Raw genomic sequence first — 26,139 nt, 5'->3', positions numbered from 1 at the left:
GCTTGATACAATATTTATATTTTGAGGATTAGATTAAAATATTTTAAAAGTTAAAGACTAATTTAAAATCTGGGTTGTAATTTGGAACCTCAGTTGTAATTAACCCTTTTAAATTTCTAAAAAGTTGTTGTGAAGTGTGAACTAATTTATCTACATTACGATATTGACGTGTGATCTAGGCATCAATAATCGAGTTTTGGATAATGTTGCCACGTTTTTATGGGTCATCCCTCAATTGTATATATACCCAATTACGGGGCTTTTTCTCAATATCTCATATTCATCTTCATTTCAAACTACCTGCTTTTAGCTCTCCTTTTGAATCAATCTCCATTTTTGGTTTTTCGTAAAGTGAAAGGATGTTAGGCATTTTCAAGAAAGAATTAATGAATCCTCCAAAGGAGCTGCATAGCCCAGCTTCACTCACTTCATCAAACAAGCCCAAGCTTCCCAATCAAATCATCAACCATTTCCTTTCTTCAAATCCCAACAATGCTTTCTCAATGGGGTTCGGATCCTCAGCTTGCTTTGCTTATGCTCCCACAGAGAATCGTTTCCCCAGTCATCAAAGGTAAAATAATAAACTCTCTGTCCTCAAAAAAAGAAACCCATTTTTTTTTGTTTAATTGAAGTTTCTGGATTTTGATGGAAATGTAGGTTGTTTTGTGGAGTGGATGAAATATACTGCATATTCTTGGGGGATTTGAATAATTTGAGCAGCCTGCTAAAGCAGTATGGGCTGTCAAAGGGCACCAATGAAGCCATGTTTATCATCGAAGCATATCGGACCCTCCGAGACCGTGGTCCGTACCCGGCTGACCAGGTCCTTAAGGATCTTGAAGGCAGCTATGGATTTGTGGTGTATGATAGCAAAGCTGGAAGTGTATTTGCTGCATTGGTAAGACCATTTTCAAAGCCAACTTCTCCATATAACTGGGATGATTCAAATGTATATTTTCTTATTAAATTAATTAATTGGTTTTTATTTAATGGTGTGTAGGGTGCAGATGAAAGGGTTAATCTCTATTGGGGTGTAGCAGCTGATGGATCAGTAGTTGTTTCAGATAACTTGAAGCTTATAAAAGAAAGCTGTGCTAAATCATTTGCACCATTTCCACCAGGTAATGTGTGCTTCATATTGATTAGTTTTTACCAGTATTATATTATAATTCTAAAAGATTTCTGTACAAAAACAATTGTATTAACATTTTGTGTGTGTGTGAATACAGGGTGTATGTTCCACAGTGAGCAAGGATTGATGAGTTTTGAGCATCCAAGGAGCAAAATGAAGGCAATGCCAAGAATTGACAGTGAAGGGGTGATGTGTGGTGCCAATTTCATGGCCGATGCTCAGTCGAGAACAAGTAGGATGCCCCGAGTTGGTAGCGAAGCCAATTGGGCACTGCGAGGCTCCAAAGCTTGAATAATTCAATACTAAATGACCCACATTTTATTATTTGTGTTTTTTTTTTTTGGGGGGGGTGTTTATTTCCTCGTTTATGAAATTGTAAAATGCCTTGTAAAAGGCATGTTTGATAAATAAAATGAAAAAAAATTAGAAAAGAAATCCTAACATGGCTTGATAACTGAAATGCATGGAAGAGTTTTTTATCATCTAATAAATGATGCAGCTCAGCATTTGATCATATGAAGATTGCAAAAATATGACCTTTTGTAATTGACCATGGGGAAGCAAGAGTGGTAATTAACTATTTTGCTGTCTGCTTCATCGCTGCGCAATCTAATTGATGCCATTACATCAAATACACCTTTTTGTTAAGTTGAGAGATGGTTCAACCTTTCATCAAGCCCTGACAAATGAGAACTACTTAATAAATCAATCAGACTCCACGAAGATCTGCAAAATTCAATCGATCAGATACATATTAGAACTAGACATGTTGAAGCCTAACCCAAATCTGAGCCTGATCCAACCCTATTTGATCATAAGAAGGCAACAATCGAAACCTAAACAAGGAACGTGAAATGATTTTAACCCAAGATGACCCAACTAGCAAAATTTGATCCCACGATAACCTAGACCCGAAATGTTCTAAGAAGTTTTAAAATCTGAATTGATTAGATCCAAAATCAACTTGACTCGCCTAATTGACAAATCTAATTAGAACTAAATTGATGTTAACAATTTGAGATTACAAGAAAACATATAACATGATACCAACCTCCACATCTGCCAAAGGTTCAAAAGTTTTTTTCTCTATTGTGTCAAACACTATAAGTCCACTAATTCTCTGGACTCCGAGTTTAGTTGCAACCAGGTTCTGCAACATGCAAAGTAGAACCCATAAATTATTACAATGGTAGCAAAAATCTTAGTAGTAATCCAACTGTCTTTAGCAGTTTATACGAGGGAGAAGTAGAATAAGTATTAAATAATGTGACATCTTCCATTTTATAGTAAATGATTGCCTGTAAATCATCTTCATACCAAATGGAAATCAGTGGAACCGAATGCCTCCACTGCTGGTAATGCCTGTACGAAAAGGGTCAAATCCATATGTAAGTATTGCAGCAAATCGTAACTTCCATATTTTAAGATATTAAGTGAACAGATAAAGTATTATTATAGATGTTTACTAATGTTACTGGGGTACTGAGTCTTATCAGAAGACAAAAGAAAGCAATTCATCAGAGTTGTGCATGCAACTACCTCGTACATGTATACAGTACCTCATGGCAACAATGGAAAATGATAGAAAAGTAACTTGTGAGCCTAATATTTAAGAAAAGATTCACTTATCCAGTTATTTTGAGGCTTGATTGGACAAATTTAAGCAATCCTCAGTTGTCACGACCAGATTACATTGACAGAAATTTCCACTATACCATTAATACATACATTTCATGCAGACTGACCAGATTTCTTTAAATGCCAACAACCACATCTCCCTCTTCATCAAGAAGCTCTAAGAAGGCAAGATTCAGATGAATTTCTACCATATCCTTCATGTATACATGTTATGTGGTGTGACATATCACTTTAGCCACCCAACTAGCACAAATCTCTCTTCATCAAGAAGTTCTAAGAACATAATCTAAGACCAAAATTCCATTTATCACCCTCTACCTCTACCAATAAAGGTAAGCTTTAGGTATATATGCCGCCAGGAAGTGTCAGAAAGAAGATATTACAATAGTTTTGGACAAAAAATGATAAGCTAATGTTGGAAGTCAATTAAATCAATTACCATTGTCTGAAGACCATTGAACATAACAAACTTCTCGTGTGCACTATTTTTTGATAACCAGACCTCAAATGGGCCCAACTCTCTGTCTGTATGGTTTGTGAGATTCAGATGTACCTGCAAAATAGAGACTAAGTCATTCAAAGGTTGATTAAAAATTCCTTTAGGATGAAGCTGAAGACCTTAAGAAGCAAAGCGAGATACTCTAGGCAGACCTTAAGTTTTGTCTTTAGGATGAAAAAGTTTTCTTTTTAAAAAAAAAGTTTCCCAAAATGTAAAAGAATTGCATTTGATAGTAAACATACAGAGAAGGGCTTATCCAAAATGATTAAAGATGGTATCCCCAGAACTTGCAGCTCAATCTCTTTGCAACTACTAGGCTGAAAAAGAGGAAAAACATATCAGAATGATTTCAATAATTCTCTCTTTTTTAGGTATTGATATTTATGCAGATCTCAAACTCAATAAACATAACATAGAGAGTTTGATAGTGTTTTTCCTTCTTTTTTTCTCAAAAATGAATAAAAAACAAATTATTTCTTTATATGGTACATATTTCAGAATAGAGAATATGAAGTCATTTAAAATAAAAAAAGTGCTTAACTTACAGTGCCAAGAATTTGTTGTGTTTGCAAGCGGCCCGGTTCACCCAAATTTGTACGCCACGATATCTGAAGTTTACCAAGGATACTACTCCTCTTTGCCTTCACTTGTTCAGAACCAGGTGAAGAAATTTTCATTTGATAAAGGTAATTGTGAATTCCCCCACCAGATCTGACAATAATAGGTGGCTTAACTATCTCTCTGCCAGTAAATGATTATTAACAAAGAAGAAAATATTACAATAATTTTAGTTAAAAAATCAAAGAGAAAATCAAATAGGACTTGAAAGCATTGCAAGGACAAGCTGCTGAGAATAAAATAATCAAAAGGATACATCCATGTGATATGTCCACTACTTACCCAGTTGACAAGTTATCTGCAGGATAGAGTTCATCAGCTTTTAGTATTTTAGCAGTCCAATAAGGAGCTGGTTCAAACTCAACTTGGTCCACATAAAGGTTTGATTTTGTATGATTCTCTATGCAAGCTTCTAAATAGGTAGTTTCCTGAGATGGAAACACTCAGCTATTACAGAAGGATGAAAGCCCCAAGTTGATTCACAACTATTACGACTAATGATGCAGATTTAAACTAGTATTCGCTGCACTAGACATTATCGACAACTATAAAACCAAACGAGCAACTCCAAGCAGGAGATGTTAGCTTTACATATTGCAAAAACTGACTTGCAAGTTGCAACAGAAGGATACATGCACATCTGCGCACTTTGGTTTTAATGATAAAAAATGAGAAACAACAAAAGGAAAGAAAGCCAAAAGAAAACACTGAAGCTGGGTTACATAATGAAGGGTAGCCCTTGCCCTTTCCTCTCACAATGCTCAGTTAAGGAGGGATAGAGGCTCTAAAACTTAACTTTTAGCTTTAGGAATTTGTTTGATATCAACTTGATTTATAAAATCAAAAAGCAATAAGTGCCAAGCCAATTTAACCTTTTATTTCTATGGCTTAATTAAATGAAAAGAATCTAATTGCAGCAGCATGAATATCTAGGCTTTATGCACTTACATTAGAGAATTCAAGTCAATCTCAACCTACCTTGACAGTGCGGACCTGCACAACAAAGGCAAGAAGCATTACAATTCTGAATGGAAAATTAAAAGAAAAGCCAAGAGAAGATTTCAAAGAACAAAGTAGAAGCAATAAATGCCTTTGGAGCTACCTCAGGGCAGCATGTACATTAGAATTATTTCATTTCTTTCTGAAGCCATGGGATAGTACCTTTGTCCTAACTGATAATGGGTTCGCAACAACAAACTTGAAAAACTGTGGAAGATATTTTCGTTCACCATCACCATCATTGTACAACGCGGTGCAAACCATCCTAATTTTTTGTCATGCAACAAATCACGGTCGTGTCAGGGGAAAAATAATTAATGAAAGAAATTACAGGAGATAGTAAAATCAGTCTGTTACTACATACGTATAAGCTCCAAGTTCCTTGACATCATGTTCCACAATAAAATCATAATGCCCTCCTGCATGTATGGTTCCAACCGGGGATTTTGATGTATCCAAGAGGAGGATTCTCTCCCTCTCTGTTTGAATTTCTGCCTACAATAAACCCAAGATTTCTTGATCTGTTGTATATTAAACACATATTTTGAGAATAAAAGTGTATGAGCTTGCAAGCAAAACTTCATTTAGGCACTTATCTAACAGAGATGAAAATAAATAAAACAATCACTGAACTTAGATACTTAAAATCAAGCTTGAAAAGAAGCACGTGATCTGGAACTTTTAGTAACATAAAAGCTTAATAAATTCAATTAAAGAACGTGAAAGAACAAGTCCTACCAAACTACAAGCGAAAAATGTCAATTAATATTCAAATTTTTCTTCCGTTCCAAACACATTATCAATGCAACAGTTAAACAGTTCTTATCAATAAAAAATGCAGTAAATTCATGAAAAAAAAAAGAAAACAATTAAACAGACTGACCTTAATAATGACGTCCTTAACTTCAAAATTTGAGCTGTTATTAATGCTGATATAGCTGCAGAAAGTCTCTCCTAAGTAAATCGCCCTATATTAATTAAACCAGAAAAAAAATCAGATAAAAAGAAATACAAAACGATTAATGAAAAACAGAGTTGATTGCATAGGACATTTCTGAATTATAGATCAAATTCTAATTTGGTCCTTAATTTCAAATCCTTCCAATCGATGTTGACTGTTAGTTTGAATATGACCTGTTAAAAAATATTTATAAATCCCTTTACCTCACATTTAAGCTGACATTTAATACTAACAAAGAGGAACAATAAAATATTATTGTAGAGTTTTGAAGTTATGACCAATTTAGAATTTGGTCATAACTTAGGGACGTATGGTACAATTAACCCCCAAAAAATGAAGAATAAAGAGAAGTATGTGTGGTGAGACCCGAAGGATTGAGGGAGGACGAGGAGGCCAGAGAAGCCCATTGCATCGGAAGGGTGGTGGAGGAGGAATCTATTGGCAAAGGTCATATCGGAGGAGTCGGTGGACTTGTTGACGTGGCTAGATAAGAGTGAAGAGAGGTTAGAAGCGGCGAGTGGATCGTCGAAGATGTCCTCGCCGACGAAGAGATCGGAAGGATCGAGACGGAAAGGAGGTTCGACGTGGAACGACGGCTTGCAAAGCCGCATTACCCTGAAGGCTAGCGAGTGAATTCCTTGTGGCGTCGTGCTCATGGCTTAATGGATTTTCAGTCCTTTTTTGGCTAAATTTGAGGGTTGAGAGACTGTGAGTGAGGGGGAAAAAATGAAACACGAAGTGTAACGATATCTCGCGGTTTCTCGAGTTTTTCAGTTAGCCTGTTGCCAAGTTCCCAGGGGCCAGAACTGGGCCCAGGGCATTCTGTTTTTTCAGTATTTCTAACCGCCGTCGTTTTGTCTCAAACTTCTTTTTTAATTCTTCCCCTCCTTTATGTTCGAAGTTCGTGAGGCGGATCTTCATTAGGACTTTAAGAGGTCTTGACCTTTGTTAAGATTATTGAAAATTCTTACTAAAATTCTCAAAATTTTTAATTAGATCCCCTAAAATTTAATGTCAAGATCTATCACTGGACTCAATATTTGTTGGTTTCAATTATTTTTTTAATAAAATATTTGAAACGGGTAACATGGTTTGAACTCAAGTCACATAAATGTGGGTTTGGATGAATAGTGCATTTATTTGTAATTAGTATAAAAAAAACGGTGCACGGTGAGATTAGATACTATAACGATACTATAATATAAGACAAAAAGTAAACTAAACGCACCGCATTATACCTCACCGCTCATCCAAACTCACCTAAGTGTCAAACTAGAGCTTTGACCACCACTCCATATAATACTATTTGTTCCAATTATTATTGATATTTGACTTTTTAGTTTTACAAGTTAGTGAAAGTGTTTATGAGTCAAGTCAAGTTTTGATCAATATTATAAGAATTGGATCGACGATCGAATCAATTAATTGAATCATTGATTTAATTGTTGCAAAATAAAAAATCTAAACAATTTAGAAAAATAAAAAGGTTGAAAACATAAATAAATAATAATTAAACATGAAATTTTATTTAATAAATTATAACAATAAAATTAATTTAAGTATTTGATCTAAATTAAATCAAATCCTAACTAGTTTTGCATCAACTCTCTTCTCTAGGTTTATAGTACCAGTTAAATCAATTGGATATCAATCTCCAATTAAATTAGATAATACAGTCTGAATCTGACAATCATGGTTTAGATTTGGATTTGGATTTATGCATGCTATTAACATTTATACCATATTTAAATTTTTTAATGAAGTTAGTGTCACGAGTCAACTAAAGATTAGACACTGATTCAATTGGTAAATAACTAAATAAATCATGCATTTTACAATGTTATATTGTTAGGATATTTTTATTTAGTGTTAATATATATGAAGGTATTTGAACTTGATAGCTTATTCATACTTGATACCTCAACTTTGTTTTGACTTGACCTATATCTAAATTTGGAAACTATAAGTTAACTTGGTACTTTTTTTAGGTACCTAATTAATACTATTAAAATATGTTGACGTGGCATTGAGGACCAACGACATTGTGACATATTACATTTACACTTTTTGACACATAGTAAATTTTTTTATAAATTCTAATTTTTTTTGTCACGTGTCTAAATGTGAGTTTGCTATGTAATGACCCAAAATTTACAAGCATCAGAAAAGTACATTATCGGGCCTCCGTCTTAGTAAACTGAGTCATAAAAAAAATTCTAGAATATTCGAACAAGTTCCGTTTTTTTTTATATATGATTTGGGCTTTGAGAGTCCATTATATGGATTTTGTTATTAAATTATACTATGAATGTTATTTTAATTGTGAATTATTCGTAAGTTGTCTGATAGGTTCGGTAATGCCTCGTAACCCTATTCCGGCGACGGTTTGGGGTTAGGGGGTGTTACAATTATTGGTATCAGAGCTAGTATGTTTAATTGATTCTCGGGCCAAATCGAGCTCGAAAATGAGTCTAGTAGTACATGCCACTTTTGAGTTAAAAGTGAGTCGGGAATTTTTGGATGCTGACCTATTTGTTTGTTTTTGTTTTATATATTAAAGATGTCTGATGAAGAAATGTATACCAGAGATAGAGAATTAGATGAAACAGAGTCGATAGCACCTAGTGTAAATTCTAGAAGAAAACAACCTTTAAATGAAGAAAGAGATAGAGATAACTCACATTTGTTAAGAATTATTGTCAATGCTCTACAAAGAGTAGCGGGATTGTTCTTGCTACAACTTCTGTATCAACTCAAAGACGGGCCCCGATAAAAGAGTTAAGAAAATATGGTGCTACAGAATTTATGGGTCTAACAGGAGTTGATCCATCTACAGTGGAGAATTGGATGGAATCAACTAAATGAGTTCTACAGCAATTAGAATGTACCCCCCGAGAATGCTTAATCTGTGCCATTTCATTACTTCAGGGTGAGGCTTATCTGTGGTAGGAATCTGTAATCCAACATTTACCAGCAGAACAGGTAACATGTGAATTATTTCAGAAGGAATTTCAGAAGAAGTATGTTGGAGAGCTATATATTGAAGATAAAAAGCAGGAATTTCTAATGTTGAAGCAAGGTAACTTATCAGTAGTGGATTATGAAAGAGAATTTTCTTGATTGAGCCGATATGCTACTGAGTTCATTCCAACAGAAGCTGATAGCTGCAAGAGATTTCTACAAGGATTGAGAGATGAAATCAGAGTACAGCTGGTGTCACAGCAAATTACAGAACTTGTGGATTTGATTGAGAGAGCTAAGATGGTAGAGCAGGTTTTGGGTTTGGATAAAAAGCCTGAGATAGCTAGATCGACTGGGAAACGAGCTGGCATTACTATTTTAAATCCTCTACCGAAAAGATCCCGAGAATTCGGAGGTAGTTGGAGGTCAAGTTTCAGATCGAATCGAGGTGATAAAAATCGGGGTAAACAGACTGTTGTTTCTACTGGTAGTGTAAATGGACCTTCAAGAAATATTGATATTCCCGACTGTGAACATTGTGGAAAGAAGCACTTTGGTGAATGTTAGAAGATAACTCGACGATGTTTTTGATGCGGGTCTACAGATTATTTCATCCGAGATTTTCTAAAAAGTGAATGTGTTATACCTACAACATCTCAGAGATCAGTGCCTACTACTAGAGACAGAGGGTCAGGTAAAGGTAGTTCAGTATCTAGATGTGGAGGTGTTTGTAGGAGTAGTGACATAGTTACACAACAGTCAGAGGCAAGAGCACCAGTCAGGGCCTATGTAGTTCGGACTCGGGAAGAAGATGATGCCCACGATGTTGTGACAGGTATATTATTATCGCACTTTGAGCCTATTTATACTTTAATTGATCCAGGGTCGTCGCATTCATATATTAATTCAAAACTGGTTGAGTCAGGAAGGTTAAAATCTAAAATGTCTAGAGTTTTAATAGAAGTGTCTAGCCCTTTGGGACAAACTGTGTCTGTAGATAGAGACTGCCGGAGATGCCCGTTGATGATACATGATAAAATGTTTTCCATTGACTTGTTGATTATGTCTTTCGGTGATTTTGATATAATATTGGGTATGGATTAGTTATCCGAATACGGGGTAATTTTGGATTGCTACAAAAAGAGGTCCAGTATTCAGACAGAGGATAGATACAGAATTGAGGTGAATGGCATCCTTACCAGTGGCACGACACGTATCATTTCAGCGATGAAAGCTAATAAATTACTTCAGCAGGGTTGTTCAGCGTATTTGGCATATGTTATTAATTCTGATTCAATTGGAAGTCAGTGTAGTCAGATCAGAAATGTATATGAGTTTCCAAATGTATTCCCTGAAGAACTACATAGCATACCACCGATAGAGAGGTTGAATTTGCTATAGAAGTGTATCCAGGTACAGTATCAATCTCTATACCTCCGTACCAAATGTCGTCCACTGAATTAAATGAGTTGAAAGTACAGTTACAAGACTTACTAGATCGTGGATTTATTAGACCGATCATTTCACCTTGGGGAGCTCCAGTGTTATTTGTTAAAAAAAGATTGATCAATACGGCTTTGTATTGATTATCGGTAGTTGAACAAATTGACAATCAAAAACCGGTATCTGTTGCCTCGTATAGATGATTTATTTGATAAGTTAAAAGGAGCTTCGATATTTTCGAAGATTGACTTGAGATTTGGGTATAATCAGCTGAAAGTAAAAGAAAGTGATATTCCGAAGACTGTATTTCGTACTCGATATGGTCATTATGAATTTTTGGTGATGCCGTTCAGGTTTACTAATGCTCCAGCTGCTTTCATAGATTTGATAAACCATATTTTCCAGCCGTATTTAGATCAATTCGTAGTGGTTTTCATTGATGATATATTGATTTATTCGAATACTGAGAGAGAACATGATCAACATCTCAGAACAGTGCTACAGAATTTACGGGAAAAACAGCTGTACGGGAAACTGAGCAAATGTGAATTCTAGTTATCAGAGGTAGTATTCTTGGGACATGTTGTATCTGTTGATGGGATTAGAGTTGATCCAAAGAAGATCGAGGCAATTGTTCAATGGAAAGCACCAAATAATGTATCTAAGGTCCGCAGTTTTCTGGGTTTAGCCGGGTACTACCGAAGGTTCGTTAGTGGATTCTCGAAAATAGCTTTACCGATGACCAAGCTACTACAAAAGAATGTTTCATTTATCTGGGATGATCAGTGTCAGAGAAGTTTTGAGGCATTGAAACAAATATTGACAGAGGCACCAGTTCTAATTTTACCAGAATCGGGGAAAGATTTCATAGTGTACAGTGATGCTTCTTTGAATGGTTTGGGTTGTATATTAATGCAGGACGGAAAGGTAATAGCTTATGCATCTCGACAGTTGAAGCCACATGAACGCAACTAACCTACACATGATTTAGAGTTAGCTGCTGTAATATTTGCATTAAAGATTTTGAGACATTACCTGTATGGTGAGAAATACTACATTTACACTGATCATAAAAGTCTTAAATATCTTTTGTCACAAAAGGAGTTGATTTGAAACAGAGATGATGGATAGAACTTCTGAAAGATTATGATTGTATTATAAATTATCATCTAAGGAAGGCAAATATGGTAGTAGATGAACTAAGTAGAAAAACAGCGGTTGAATTACGGTCAATGTTTGCTCGGTTTAATATTAATGATGATGGAAGTTTGTTAGCTGAATTAAAAGTTAAGCTAGTGATGTTTGATCAAATCAGAGCGGCATAGTTAGAAGATGAAAAGTTAATGAAGAAAAGAGAAATGGTACAGCATGGTATAGTGGAAAATTTTAGTATTGATGAGCATGATTGTTTGAGGTTTCAGAATCGGATTTGTATTCCAACTACTTCTGAGATTAAATAGTTGATTCTTCGAGAAACACATGATAATATTTTTTCTTTGCACCCTGGTGGAGCGAAGATGTATCGTAATCTACGAGAACTGTATTGGTGGCTAGGAATGAAGAAAAATATAGTTGAATATGTTGGTAAATGTCTAACTTGTCAGCGAGTAAAAGCAGAGCATCAGGGATCGACAGGTTTACTTCAGCCTATTAGTATCCCCGAGTGGAAATGAGATTGCATTACTATGGAATTTGTTACGGGATTACCCTTGTCAGCAAGCAAAAAGAATGATATTTGGGTGATAGTTGATAGACTTACCAAGTCTACTCACTTTATAACAGTCAGAACCGATTGGTCACTACAGAAGCTTGCCGAAGTTTATATCCGGGAAATTGTTAGATTACATGGTATTCCGGCATCGATAATTTCAAATCGAGACCCTCGATTTACATCGAGATTTTGGAAGCAATTACATGATTCGCTGGGAACTCGGCTCAACATTAGTATTGTATTTCATCCACAAACTAACGGACAATCCGAACGAGTAATTCAGATTCTGGAAGATATTTTAAGAGCTTGTTTCATTGAATTTGAGTTAGGTTGGGAATGATATTTGCCACTGGCAGAATTTGTTTATAATAATAGTTTTTAATCTAGTATTCAGATGACTCCATATAAAACACTATATGGTTGAAGGTGTCGATCACCGATATGTTGGGCGGAATTGAATGAAAGAAAAATAATAGAGCCGGAATTGATTTAAGAGACAGAGGAAACAGTTAAAAAGATTAAAGATAGACTGAAAGCCGCATTCGACAGACAGAAATCTTATGCATATTTGAAACGACGAGATATTGAATATTCAGTTGGTGATAAAGTATTCCTCAAAGTATCGCATTGGAAGAAAATTTTAAGATTTGGCCGAAAAGGTAAATTGAGTCCACGTTTTATTGGGTTGTATGAAATAGTTGAAAAAATCGGATCGGTTGCCTATCGGTTGGCTTTACCTCCAGAATTACAAAAGATTCACAACGTTTTTCATGTTTTGATACTTCAGAGATATAGATCGGATCCTTCTCATGTTATTCCCACTGAAGTGTTGAAATTCGATCTGATTTGACTTATGAAGAAGAGCTGGTTCAGATATTAGCTCGAGAAGTGAAAGAATTAAGAAACAAATGGGTTCCCTTAGTAAAAGTTTTATGGAGAAGTCATAGTGTAGAAGAAGTGACTTGGGAACCGGAAGAGACGATGAGAACACAATATCCGCATCTTTTCTCAGGTAAATTTCAAGGACGAAATTTATTAAGGAAGGAGAAATGTAATGACCCAAAATTCACAAGCATCGGAAAAGTACACTATCGGGCCTCTGTCTTAGTAAACTGAGTCATAAAAAAATTTATTTGAAATAATTATGAGTTTAGTTGAGTGCTTAATTAGGTATTAATTGGGTGAATTTAGTTTATTTAAGAGAAATTAGGAAAAATGATTAAATTAAATTAGGGGTAAAAGTTGAATTATAGATTAATAGAAAATAAAAAGGATTAAAATGGCAATTAAGCCATTAACAAGAAATGAGGCGGCATAAGTGATAAAAATATTAGATTTTTATGTTTTATATATATTATTTTATAATATAATATAATATATTATATTATATTATATAATATTAATTATATATTAAATAAACTAAATAGATGACAAATGTATGGTAAAGATTAAAGACAAGTGCAATAGTAATAATTATATAGGTACACTTGTAATAAAAATAAATATATGCTTAAATAATAAGTAAATGATTTTTTATAATAATATATTATTAATATTATTAGTTAAAACAAAAGAAATAAAGTAAAGTAAGTAAAACAAAAGAAAAAGGAAGCAAAAGAAGAACAGAAAAGAAACAGAGAAAGACACGAAAAAAGGGAAGAAAAAGGGAAAGAAAAGAAAAGGGGAAATTTGAGATTTTAAAGCTTCAAGTTTAATTGCTAACAAGGAAAACGAGGCATCGGCATCCAAAGAAAAAGAAAAGATTGTTGAGGAGGAAACGCGTATTCCGGGTTTGTATTACTATAACTTAAACTATTTACTGAGTGCTATATTGAAATTGTAATCATGGGACATTTTAAGTAAGGTAAGTAATAACATTTAAAATTAAGTAAGAATATGTGTGAATATTGAATTATATGTGAGTTGAAATAAAAGATATTTTGAATTGATAGAATATTTGAAATTTGTTGTGGAAATGAATTCGAAGTTCGAAAAGTAAAATAATACCCTATTAACTTATCGAACTAGATTGTATACAAATGGCCTGCCATAGGATTTGTGATGTGATGAGGAGATTTGTAGTTCGGCCGAGAAGATGATTATGTTATTATATGCTTTGGTTTATCCGAAGAGGCATTTAATGCCTTATTGGTGTGTTTGGGAGGATATAATATACTGGTGTGTTATGGAGGATTTATATTATTCCAGGTGTGTTTAGGTTGGATATTCTGGTGTATTTGGGTGGGATCCGCGTATCTGTCAGAGTCCGAGCCTTGTTAATAGGGTAAATAATTGAAATTAAAATTTAAAAATGAGATTGATTGATTTTGCACTATTGAAAAGTACGTGAAAGAATGTATGAGTTAAATTATGAATTGAATTAGCATGTAATATATTTATATATATATGAATTTAAGATTTATGAAGTGATATATAAATATGTATATTTAGTTTAAGTGATTTATAGAGATTATAGTCGATGTTTGAAATATTATTATTATTAAATAGTTTAATTTATAATAATACCACTGAGTATGAAATACTCAGCGTACGGTTGTTTCTACGCATAGGTCATTAGAGTTCAAAGTCCAGTTCAGCATCCAGAAAGATCTCGACTCCAACAAGAAAATTTTGATGATGTATTTCTTCCTTTTGTTTAAGTGGCATGTACTAGGTGATTGTACACGAGTCGTATATATAAATATAAATATATATGTTAAATGATTGGTTGTAAGTAAATGGTTACGATCTTTTTTTGACGATAAATATAGTTTAAAGTTATAAATTAGTAAACTTAGTATTAAATCTTGAAATTGAATGAAAGATATGAATTAGTTTGTTTGTTTTTATATTAACTTAAACCTTTATAATTAAAGTAGTAAATCAATTTATTTAGGATGATTTAGTAGTGTTCTAAGGAATAAAATCTTTGATTGAAACATTGGTATTGGTTGTTTTTTGTTTTAAAATTGCAGGGAGTTTTATGTAGAAATAAGCAGAAATGCTGTTGAAATTTTTTAAAAATTATAAAATTTTTTTTGGAATATTCGAACAAGTTCCGTTTTTTTTATATATGTTTTGGGATTTAAGAGTTCGTTATGTGAATTTTGTTATTAAATTATACTATGAATGTTATTTTAATTGTGAATTATTCATAAGTTGTCTGATAAGTCCGGTAATGCCTCGTAACCCTGTTCCGGCCACGGTCTGGGGTTAGGGGGTGTTACATGCTATATGTCAACATGTTATTAATCGTCAATGCAACGTTTCATATTTTAATCATGTTAGTCAAGTAACTAAAAAAAAATCAAATTGACTTATGGTTTCTAAGTTTAAGTACTATTTAGGTTAAAAAAATACAACTTATCAAGTTCAGTTACCTTTATATAACTCTTTTGTCTTTTTTATTTATTTATATTTTTATATAAAATTATACATATGGTAGAATTTGAACTTAGGACATCATAATTTTTAAAAATTAATTTTATCATTTCAATTAAAGCTTCATTTAATTTTCATATAGACTCAGTGATAAATATACTTGTTGCATAAAAATTGTCCCCGTGGGTCAGCCATAACAAATATCTTATACTTGTCTAGGCTTGGTTAAGTTTTAAAAATTGGCCAAATTTATCAATATTTATAAATAACTAATACGAACTTGTTAGTTGTTATACATCGCTATTAAAAAACTACAACAAATCGTGTCTCTTTTAATTTAATGATTTAATATATTTTTAATTTATTAAGATCGATTGTTTAACTTTTATGTGATATAAGTAATACAATATATAAAAAAAAAACATATTACATAATTAAATAATGGGCAATGCAGAAATGAGCTTGGACTTTGAATGTTAAACTCTAAGTTTGACGCATATTTTAAATGGGTTTAATTTTTTTGTTCAAATCTTTTTAAATTTGAACCATATTTCAAACTTAGTTAAAAAAAAAGTCTAACTATTTTCATATCTAGTAACTATAATAGTTCATGTATGCAATAAATAAACGTAAATTGATGTCATGTTTATAAGCTTTTTTTTTTGCAAAAATTGAATCAAGATCTAAATTACATGTTTATAATGGCATAAAATCAAAATTCATATTTTATATTGCAAATTAAATAAATGTTCAATCTATTTATACTTTTAGTCCCTCTACTGTAATGAATTTGGGATTTAATTCATTCATTCTGGTATAATTAGTTACTTTACTTTGTTATTATCTTATCTAAACAGATAATATAGTTAGTTATTGCTATTAAAGTGATGAAATACAAATTCTTTTTACTATTATTCGATCACATAACCAGGGCCAAATAGAAAATTTGTCAATCATATTCAACTAAAAACAAATTTACATGCCAACCAAACTTCTAATGTTGCTTTTAGAAAATCACCTGATCACTTTAATGGCAACAATAACAATGTTTTGAAATTTATGAATAGTTTTGAAATTTATTCAAAAAATAAATAAAAAATTATTAGAGCTCTGATGTATGACGAAAAGTTTCTAAGAATTTAATCAATTCGTGTTTGATTACTTTTCAATATGTTAAAATTTACTTACTTTTTAAAATATTGGAATATATGAGATTATATTCTATTTGAATAATATTTATTTTGAAAATTCACATTACATTTGGAGGAAAATATTTATAGTAAATCACTATTTTGAAATTTTAATTAATAGCTTTAGGGTAACTTACATTTAACATTATCAAGGTGTTAGTAAATTTACGTTTTGATCACTTAACTTTAAGAAGTTACAAAATGGTCATTGAATTATTTGAAAGTTTTCAATTAAATCAATGGACTGTTAAAATTATTGTTGTATGACCTTTTTTTTTGCACTGTCTACACTATTTGAAAGTTCTCATTCTCTTCTATTTTATAGTTCATTTTTTTTTCATTAAACAACTTTGAACGTCATGAATCTGCAAACTAAAATCTAAGCCATTTTCTTCTCCTATTTCTGATAATGATTGTTAGATTGACTTGGATTTAAGGTATGTTATTCTACTCGTCGGTGAATACTAATCCACCAGACTAATCATTAATCGTTGCTTGGAGCTCACTAGCTAGACTTTAAAAAGAAATTAACACAACTTAATGACTTAAATAAAAATTTTCAAATAATCTTAAATTAAACTTTTCAATAATTTAATGATCATTTTGTAAAATTTTAAAATCAAGGGATTCAAATATTTACTTTTTAATAATTTAATTACATCTATAATTTACCTAAGTTATAATGCTAAATAACCTCCTTTTAAGGTACACAAAATTTGAAGAAAAAGACGCAAGATTCTTACATGTAGTTTTAAAATGGAAACCCAAATTATTTGGGCAAATATCAGAGCCACCACCCACCCATCACTTGGATCCAATCCAAACCCATATTAACCACTCACTTAACTCACACATTTCACTAAATCATCAATCCGAACCAAGCAAGATTTCTCAGCCACCAATTAACCCCCCGCCACCTCCACCGCCACCGCCACGGCTCCCGCCCCCCTCGGGCAACCCCATCAACCTCCGATCCCACCTTTTCACTGTTACTAAATTTTCCCTTCCCACTCCCAAAATTCACATTTCCACTCTCACAAAAAAACAAAAAGAAAGAAAGAAAGAAATTGCCTTTGCCCTAAAAAAAAAAACACACTTTTAAATCTCAAATCGCACTAACCCCACTAAAAACGAACACTCAACTCACTTTTCTCTCTCTCTACAGTGCTACCTGTCGCCTTCAATTGCGACTTTTGCACCACTCCGCTCGCAATTTTTTCTCTTTCTCTTTCTTCCATTTTTTCGTCTTTTTATATAAATATAGAGATTTAGGGTTTTGTTTTTTTCTTCTTCGATATGAATCAACAGCCAGGGTTGGGCGATAACAAGGAATCAGAGGAAGAGCCCGTGGCCCAGCCGGTTGATTCTGCCGTTAAGCTGGGCTTGGAGAAACCGGTTGGTTCTGAACCGGTTTCTGGTGTCGCAGAAGACGAAGTTGTTGTCTCTTCGTCGGGTAAAAGTGAAGATACTGTGATGGAAGAGGATCCGGTTAATCCAGCTACCGTGTTTTGTATTTGGTTGAAACAACCGAAGTCTAATTTGCGGTATAAAATGAGAGTACCTGAATTGTGCCGCAATTTTAGGTTAGTTTTTTTTTAGTTCAATTCATAGTCAACTCTGCAATTCACTTGTTTTTTTTTCTTGATTGATTTGTTTATTACGTTGTTTTTTGTTGTTTCAGTGCTGTTGCTTGGTGTGGGAAATTGAATGCTATTGCTTGTGCGACTGAAACTTGTGCTAGGATTCCGAGGTTAGTTGTTCTTTTTATAATTGTTTCTTCTACTTCCAAGTGACGTTGCTAGTGTTTATCTTTGTAGAATGATAAATTCCTCGTAGATTCTATTTCTGCTATATTTCATCATACAAGTGAACTGTAGAATTATTTGGAATTCAAGTTTCTTAGGAGCACTAAAGTTGTCAAAGTCACTTATTCTATACACCTTTCTAAAATTAAAACTCATTTAGTGTTTTATTTATTTGTAGTTCCAATGCAAATCCACCTTTCTGGATCCCTATACAAATTGTGATCCCAGAGCGTCCTACTGAGTGTGCGGTGTTCAATGTCACAGCAGGTAGCTTAATTTTACATTTTCAGCTCATATTGTTATAGCTCTAAAGTGTTCTCATGAACCTGGCTGAATATCTTGACTTACCTAGTGGTGCCAAGTGTCGATTTCATAGTGTTGGATTTTTTAATTTATCTTTATAGTTATGCAAGGTCTTTGTATAGGTGGAACTTGGAAGTGTGATTATGACTGTGTGCTTCATATCTTTATTTATTTATTTCACATTGCTGTGGTTGTTGTCACTGTCGACATGTCTTCTTAACAATTTTAGCTCTGACACGTGTAGTAAGTCTGGTGCAATATTGTGTATATGACTGGTTGCTCTGCACATATCTTGCAGATTCTCCTCGTGATTCTGTTCAGTTTATTGAATGGTCGCCTACTTCTTGTCCTCGTGCCTTATTGATAGCTAACTTCCATGGGAGGGTAACCATCTGGACTCAGCCATCCCAGGTAAGCTAGCACACTAGATTGTTTCTTTCAGATGCTTAAGTGACCTCCCTTTAAGTTTTTAACATGGCTTTTCTCTATATAATTCCATTTCAGACTTAGTTACAATGGCAGTATTGGTGTTTCCCTAAGTTTTCTGTTATGACATCATTTGGTTTATCTCTTGCTCATTTGTGGCCATAAAATCTTACCCTTGCCTAAAATTTGATGTTTAACTGCAGGGGCCTGCCCATCTGGTACGTGATGCTAGCTTCTGGAAGCGTGAGCATGAGTGGCGACAGGATATAGCTGTTGTTACAAAGTGGTTGTCAGGGGTGTCTCCAGTAAGTACTTTACTGCCCACAAAGTTGATTTCTTGAAATGGATATTTGAGGCATGAATTATCGTGTAATTTGGAATTGTGGTGTAATTTTGTTGCTCTTCTAATAAATTGCCTTAAACTTCTCTTCCTATGTAGAAATGACAGTGATGGATCTTCTTTCCATCACTAAATCCTTCCAAGTGAAGAAATAAGTTTAAAGGAACATTCTTTATTTTGTTCCCTTATTAACATCCTTTTTTTTATTCTTTCAATGGGTACCTTCTGCTCATTTGTTGTCTTTTTTGTCTTTGCTACCATAATGTTAATGATCTGATCGCTTGTGCTATTGATTTATGTATTTTAATAATCAGTATAGGTGGCTTTCGTCAAAATCCAGTAATCCTGCAAACTCAAAATCGACTTTTGAGGAAAAATTTCTTTCTCAGCAGTCTCAAAATTCAGGTTTGTAGCTTTTACTCATTAAGTATTTGAGGTCTAGCTCACAATTTCATGTTCTATTCATGATTTGAGCAAGAATAAATTTGTAAACATTCTGGATTTGTAAGGTTGGCTATTTTACAGGATCATATATAAGCTATTAGTGTTCTTTGATGATGACCTCATTTGGTCATAACTTGTCATTTGGTCTGCTCTTTCTGTTTTTACATTGATATCATTATAGAAATTTGGAAGGTACTCATTGCTTGTATGAAAAATGTGTTTTTTTTTTGCAGCCAGGTGGCCCAATTTTCTTTGTGTTTGTTCCGTCTTCTCTTCAGGATCTGTTCAACTTCATTGGTCCCAGTGGCCCCCTACGCAGGGTAGTGTAGCACGAAAGTGGTTTTGCACAAGCAAGGGAATATTGGGTGCTGGGCCTAGTGGTATCATGGCTGCTGATGCAATAATAACAGACAGTGGTGCCATGCATGTGGCAGGTGTTCCAATTGTAAACCCATCTACTGTCGTTGTCTGGGAGGTTACTCCTGGCACTGGAAATGGATTTCAAGCCACTGCAAAGACCAGCACAAGTAATGGGATCCCACCCTCAGTTAATCCACCCAACTGGGCTGGTTTTGCTCCGTTGGCTGCGTATTTATTTAGTTGGCAAGAATATTTGATATCTGAAGCAAAGCAAGGGAAGAAGACAGCAGATCAAGATTTTAATGATGTTGTCTCACTACATTGCTCACCAGTTTCAAATTTCTCAGCATATGTGAGTCCCGAGGCTGCAGCACAATCTGCAGCAACCACTACTTGGGGCTCTGGTGTAACTGCAGTTGCCTTTGATCCAACTCGGGGTGGTTCTGTAATTGCTGTTGTTATTGTTGAGGGTACTTGTCTGATCTTTCAAGTTAATTTGTGTACTTCTTGCTTTTCCTATTAAAAAAGCTTTTTTCTAATGTTAGTTAATTTGATATTTCTGATTCTCGGAGAATCTTGCTTGTATTGGGACACTTAGGCTGCAACTGAAATAGATTATTGGCATGATAATGATAATTATAATATACACTTCATTTTGGACTGAATGCTTCTTTGCTGTTGATTCCATTGGTTTTTGAATGAGATAGTTCATATTTTACAAGCTATTAGTCGGTCATCTCTAAATTCTGTCATCTTGCTTATTGCAGGACAATACATGTCCCCATATGATCCAGATGAGGGTCCTACAATCACAGGTTGGAGAGTGCAACGGTGGGAATCATCTCTTCAGCCTGTTGTTCTCCATAATATATTTGGGAACCCTTCTTCCAGTTTCGGTGGGCAGGCACCTAAGCAGACTGTTTGGTTGTCCAAAGTGGATACAAGCATACCACCAACTAATGACTTTAAGTCTCATCAAGCAGCTGCTGCAGGACCAACTTCTGATTCTCGTAAAGCATCTGATTCGAGTTCCGAGAAGTTAAAGAGGGTTAGTTTTGATCCTTTCGATCTACCAAGTGACGTTAGGACCCTTGCTCGAATTGTTTATTCTGCGCATGGTGGTGAGATAGCTATTTCGTTTCTTCGGGGTGGAGTCCACATTTTTTCTGGTCCAAACTTTAGTGCTGTTGATAACTACCAAATTAATGTTGGTTCTGCTATCGCTGCCCCTGCCTTCTCTTCAACAAGCTGTTGTTCTGCTTCTGTTTGGCATGACACTAGCAAGGACCGTACCATGTTGAAGATAATCCGTGTTCTTCCTCCTGCCATTTCAAGTAGTCAAATAAAAGCTAATTCATCAACCTGGGAACGTGCTATTGCAGAGAGGTACCAAATTAGCTAATCTATAAACATGTAATGATTTGATGGATATTTATAATTACTATTATTAATAACTCGGAGCAGGTTTTGGTGGAGTCTTTTGGTTGGAGTTGATTGGTGGGATGCTGTTGGCTGTACGCAGAGTGCTGCTGAGGATGGCATTGGTAAACAAGCTTTCACTATCTGTTGAAATTTTTACCTGAGTGCAAGTTATATTTTTCCTTAGCATAATCATTTTGTATCACCACCTACTCTTACTTGACTTCTGTTTTTGATGATTATTGTCCTTTTCAGTTTCTCTGAACAGCGTGATTGCTGTCTTAGATGCGGATTTTCACTCTCTCCCTTCTATTCAGCACAGGCAACAGTATGGACCTGTATGTCTTTCGCTAACTTTTTTTTTGCATTATCTGGTTGGCTGTTGATTTTTACATTATTAGTTCTAGTTGGTTATTAACTTTGCCAACTATTACATGGTTTAAAGAAAGTGTACCCCAGTGCTTTAAACCTCATCTAATGAGGCTATCATGCTACCAGCTTCCTTGAAAATAACCCTGCCTTGACAGCCTAAATATTCTCCTGTCTGTCTAATTCTGCTTCCTACTTTCCTGTTCTATAATATAAATGAGAAGCTTGAGCTTTTGAAATTCTCAGTGTTAGTTGTTCCATTTGCTTGAAACTTCAATATTATCTTTATACTTTGCAGAGTCTGGACAGGATAAAGTGCAGGCTATTGGAAGGTACAAACGCCCAAGAGGTTAGGGCAATGGTTCTAGATATGCAAGCAAGGTTGCTACTGGATATGCTAGGGAAAGGAATTGAATCAGCTTTAGTAAATCCTTCAGCCTTAGTATCAGAACCATGGCAGGCATCTGGTGAGACGTTATCCAGCATTGATCCTGAAGCAATGGCTGTTGATCCAGCTCTTGTTCAGAGCATTCAGGTCTTGCCTCTATGTTTGACTTACCTGCACATGTATTAAGTCTTTAGTCCTGCTGAAATTTAACTTTTGAAATAAAATCTATTCACTGTCCATTCTTTTGATGTTGCTTCTTTATTTTTTACCTTTGTTTCATTCATAAGTTTAGCAACTTTCTTATGTGCAGCACGAGGGTATATGGTTGCTCTCGGATCATGTTGTTAGACTAGTGACTATTCCCCACATAAGCAGTTCACATCTTGGCATATGAAAATACTCTTATATGTTCTACCACTAGCATTTTCTTTCAGCAGAGAGCTCAGCCTTTTTTCAGTTAGCTTTATATGCACTATTGTTGATGCAATATGCAGGCTTATGTTGATGCTGTTCTGGATCTGGCTTCACATTTTATTACACGCTTGCGTCGTTATGCTAGTTTCTGCCGCACATTGGCAAGCCATGCTGTTACTGCAGGTACTGGTAGCAATCGCAATATGGTAACAAGTCCTACCCAAAGTTCAGCAACTCCAGCAACTAGTCAGGGTCAGTAGCAATTTCTTTTTCTTTTTGCTTTATTGCGTGATGCTGAAGAACTTTGTGTCTGTTACCCTTCTTGATTTGTACCTTTGAATTTGCTATATTTATATGCCTAAGTCACAGCAAGAAACCCATGTTTTACAGCTGGTCAAAGTGGTACGACAAGTTCGACTGGAAGCACACAGATGCAAGCTTGGGTACAGGGTGCTATTGCTAAGATTAGTGGCTCAACTGATGGAGTTTCCACTTCAACTCCGAACACCATAAGTGGCCCCTCGTCCTTTATGCCAATAAGCATTAATACAGGAACTTTCCCTGGAACACCTGCTGTTAGGCTTATTGGGGATTGCCATTTTCTTCATAGACTATGTCAACTTTTACTTTTCTGCTTTTTCTTTCGGCGAGCTCTACAACCTCGCTTTGCACAAAGAAATACTGATGCAAATCCACAAAAAAATCAGCCTGGGGCTCCTGGGAAAATGGAGGAGGTCAATTCGGTTGCTGCTAAGCCAACAACTATGACTAGACCTGATGAAGCCCACGGAGCACGAGCTGGGCAATTAGTACCTGGAGCTAAAGGTGCTGAGGAAGGTCCCAGGGGATTAAAGATAGGTTCTGGGAATGCTGGTCAAGGATACACGTTTGAGGAGGTAGTTACTGTGTATTTTTATTGCTACCATTACCATTACCAATAACCTCACCAGTAATTGCGTTAGTGAAATTTTTTCTTTAGGAACTGTGTTCAGGGGTCCCAAGTAATATTTAGGACTATGCTGAAATGGCAGACTGGGTTGATATCTTGATATAATAAACCTCATATGTTGCTCTGCAGGTAAAGGTTCTTTTCCTTATTCTTATGGATCTCTGCAGGCGTACCTCTGGTCTACCACACCCGTTACCAGTTTCTCAGGTGGGGAGCAGCAGCATCCAGGTGCGGTTGCATTATATTGATGGAAATTATACGGTATTGCCTGAGGTGGTAGAAGCATCCCTTGGCCCACATATGCAGGTAGGCAGATTTCATCCAAGTTATGAGACCTAGTTGCATAATCTAGCTAATAAATGTTAGGCAACAAAAAAATAATGTAACTCATGATTTGCATCTTTGTAGTTAGTAAGATGTACTGATAAAACAAATAATATGGGTATCTAATCGATCTGTTTGTCGATTCTTCTGAATCTACGGAGTGCATTCTAGATATTATGCTAATGAAAGCAGTTTCAATTAGCATAAGGGAATCTCCTACACTATGATGTTCTAATTATTTGAGTTCCAGATTCCTTTTAATTTCCATTATGTTTCTGAATTGTCTGCAGAACATGCCTCGGCCTAGGGGTGCAGATGCTGCTGGTCTGTTACTGCGAGAGTTAGAATTACATCCCTCATCTGAAGAGTGGCACAGACGGAATATGTTTGGTGGCCCATGGTCAGATCTGGAGGATATGAGCCCGGGAGATGATATTCCCAGGCTAAGTAATTCCATTGATATGCCTGATACAAGCTCAATGGAAAGTTCTAATGTCCATTACGGAGTACAAACCCTCTGGCCAAGGAAGCGTCGGCTGTCTGAAAGAGATGCAGCATTTGGCTTAAACACTTCTGTTGACCTGGGTGCATATCTCGGTATAATGGGATCTCGACGAGATGTTGTGACTGCTGTGTGGAAGATTGGTCTTGAAGGTGTTTGGTACAAGGTTTGAGAATTTTCTTAAACATTTACTCTTTTAACTTCTGTGTTTGTCTTTGTCGGTTCTTGTTGTAGGTTCACCTCGTAAAATGCTTTTAATTCCTATCAGTTGGAACTGGGATATTTCTTTGCCCTGTTTTATCAATAAAAAGCATTTAGTTTATATAGCACTTTTAAGTTTACAAGAGGTTGAGTGGTGCTTGGTATTTGCTTGCCCCTGTGAACAATCAAAAAGTCAATTGTTTCATTTCTTGTGCTCATATGGTCTGCTGGTCGTCCTGCCATTTTATCGTGTGAAATAAATGCTTCTGGCTTTGACTTTAACTGTGGATCTTGTGGGAGAGTGTCTTTCACTCGTAAGGTTTGAAATGTTTCGATTTCAAATATTGTTGGTGTCAAATAGAATTATGATGTAACAGTGCTTAGACTGGTGCATGGAAGGACAATGTATTTTATGTAAAACGCACGCATCCAGAGATTTTAATTGAACGCTATGGTCTTTTTGTCGGCTGTGACACTAGTGTTGGGCCGAAATATGTCATTTTGATATATGATTTTCCTTGTTTGTTTGGAACTCTCTCTGATGAACTTCCTATTAATAACATATCTATTGGTTTTATATCGTGCAGTGCATGAGATGTTTGCGACAAACTTCCGCTTTTGCTTCGGCTGATTCGACCCACCAACCTAGTCAAAATGAACGGGTGAGTTGGTGGATCAGTCGTTGGGCCTATGGATGTCCGATGTGCGGCGGACCTTGGGTTCGAGTTGTATAGAAGCTTTACAAGGTGCTGCAGGTTTAAAGCTTAAACATAGGAAACAAATGATTGGCTTTTTTAACACTAGAACCTGTTTCACTGTATAAAATTTGTTGATAAAATAATTTGTTAGGTTACTTTTTTATTTTAACAAACGTTAACTAAGGACATTGATTTTTAAGGGGGTGAGAAATGAGAAGAATATGGATAGGTGTAATAGATTCCTTTAGTTCTAGATGATTGTAGTTGTAAGACAGGTAGACATTGTATGAATGTAGAGCCGTGTTCAGGTCTAATTTCATATTGTACTTTTCTAGTCAATATATTTGGTTTTGTTTCTGTTTTTATTGAATTTTAGCAATGGATTCTTATTTTTATTTTGGAAATATGTACTGCAATAAAATCGTTGTTTGAACTGGATTGGCAGATCAGATCAGGATATCAATCCAGAAAAGGGCATTGAATTGATTAACCTAAGAATCGATACTAACCAGTTCAACTGAGCAATTTTTAATATATGTTTTTTATTTTTATAAACGTTTAACGATTTCAGTTGGACCAGTAAATCTTGCATTGAAGTTGTTATCGCTAGTGACAAGCTTGGCAGATAAAAAATGCCTGCCTTGTGTGTTTATTTATTGGTACC

The 26,139-nt window shown here is 34.9% G+C and overlaps 3 protein-coding genes across 5 annotated transcripts; 2 read left to right on the top strand and 1 right to left on the bottom strand.

The window, feature by feature from the left end:
• Positions 1-263: 263 nt before the first annotated feature.
• LOC107937776 (stem-specific protein TSJT1) lies at positions 264-1,567 on the top strand. Its single transcript, XM_016870746.2, has 4 exons — positions 264-571; positions 658-898; positions 1,001-1,121; positions 1,230-1,567. The coding sequence occupies exons 1-4, from the start codon at positions 360-362 to the stop codon at positions 1,421-1,423; spliced, it is 768 nt and encodes a 255-aa protein (XP_016726235.1). The 5' UTR covers positions 264-359; the 3' UTR covers positions 1,424-1,567.
• On the bottom strand, positions 1,463-6,730 carry LOC107937775 (trafficking protein particle complex subunit 13). Of its 2 annotated transcripts, none has more exons than XM_016870745.2 (12): positions 6,214-6,730; positions 5,770-5,854; positions 5,251-5,381; positions 5,049-5,151; positions 4,866-4,880; positions 4,170-4,315; positions 3,815-4,010; positions 3,512-3,586; positions 3,210-3,323; positions 2,450-2,494; positions 2,184-2,282; positions 1,463-1,811 (listed from the first exon to the last, which is right to left on the bottom strand). In XM_016870745.2, exons 1-12 carry the CDS (start codon positions 6,501-6,503, stop codon positions 1,794-1,796), a joined length of 1,317 nt encoding a protein of 438 aa, XP_016726234.1. In that variant the 5' UTR covers positions 6,504-6,730; the 3' UTR covers positions 1,463-1,793. The 2 variants fall into 2 exon arrangements, with proteins under 2 accessions (XP_016726234.1, XP_016726233.1); XM_016870744.2 differs by having other exon boundaries at positions 1,463-1,858; positions 6,214-6,729.
• Positions 6,731-17,404: 10,674 nt separating this feature from the next.
• LOC107937762 (mediator of RNA polymerase II transcription subunit 16) lies at positions 17,405-25,840 on the top strand. Of its 2 annotated transcripts, XM_016870722.2 has the most exons (16): positions 17,417-18,116; positions 18,215-18,283; positions 18,517-18,605; positions 18,940-19,052; positions 19,271-19,372; positions 19,722-19,812; positions 20,085-20,681; positions 20,979-21,597; positions 21,676-21,755; positions 21,886-21,968; positions 22,298-22,534; positions 22,882-23,053; positions 23,192-23,697; positions 23,880-24,056; positions 24,365-24,742; positions 25,365-25,840. In XM_016870722.2, exons 1-16 carry the CDS (start codon positions 17,830-17,832, stop codon positions 25,509-25,511), a joined length of 3,747 nt encoding a protein of 1,248 aa, XP_016726211.2. In that variant the 5' UTR covers positions 17,417-17,829; the 3' UTR covers positions 25,512-25,840. The 2 variants fall into 2 exon arrangements, with proteins under 2 accessions (XP_016726212.2, XP_016726211.2); XM_016870723.2 differs by lacking the exons at positions 23,880-24,056; positions 24,365-24,742; positions 25,365-25,840 and adding an exon at positions 23,781-23,828 and having other exon boundaries at positions 17,405-18,116.
• Positions 25,841-26,139: the final 299 nt, after the last annotated feature.

Source organism: Gossypium hirsutum, chromosome D10 (genome assembly GCF_007990345.1).
Source record: "Gossypium hirsutum isolate 1008001.06 chromosome D10, Gossypium_hirsutum_v2.1, whole genome shotgun sequence".
NCBI classification, from domain to species: domain Eukaryota; kingdom Viridiplantae; phylum Streptophyta; class Magnoliopsida; order Malvales; family Malvaceae; genus Gossypium; species Gossypium hirsutum.
Note: the sequence above shows the minus strand (reverse complement) of the source record. Positions and strands in the feature narration are given on the sequence as shown.

Bases quoted from the DNA above. Each gene is read 5' to 3' on its own strand.
- LOC107937776 (XM_016870746.2), top strand. From the start codon at position 360: ATGTTAGGCATTTTCAAGAAAGAATTAATGAATCCTCCAAAGGAGCTG. The intron at 572-657 runs GTAAAATAATAA...ATGGAAATGTAG, and splicing joins CGTTTCCCCAGTCATCAAAG to GTTGTTTTGTGGAGTGGATG. The intron at 899-1,000 runs GTAAGACCATTT...AATGGTGTGTAG, and splicing joins GAAGTGTATTTGCTGCATTG to GGTGCAGATGAAAGGGTTAA.
- LOC107937775 (XM_016870744.2), bottom strand. From the start codon at position 6,503: ATGAGCACGACGCCACAAGGAATTCACTCGCTAGCCTTCAGGGTAATG. The intron at 5,152-5,250 runs GTATGTAGTAAC...ACAAAAAATTAG, and splicing joins AAGGAACTTGGAGCTTATAC to GATGGTTTGCACCGCGTTGT. The intron at 3,324-3,511 runs GTATGTTTACTA...TCTATTTTGCAG, and splicing joins TTTTGGATAAGCCCTTCTCT to GTACATCTGAATCTCACAAA.
- LOC107937762 (XM_016870722.2), top strand. From the start codon at position 17,830: ATGAATCAACAGCCAGGGTTGGGCGATAACAAGGAATCAGAGGAAGAG. The intron at 19,813-20,084 runs GTTTGTAGCTTT...TTTTTTTTGCAG, and splicing joins TCAGCAGTCTCAAAATTCAG to CCAGGTGGCCCAATTTTCTT. The intron at 23,054-23,191 runs GTCAGTAGCAAT...CATGTTTTACAG, and splicing joins AACTCCAGCAACTAGTCAGG to CTGGTCAAAGTGGTACGACA.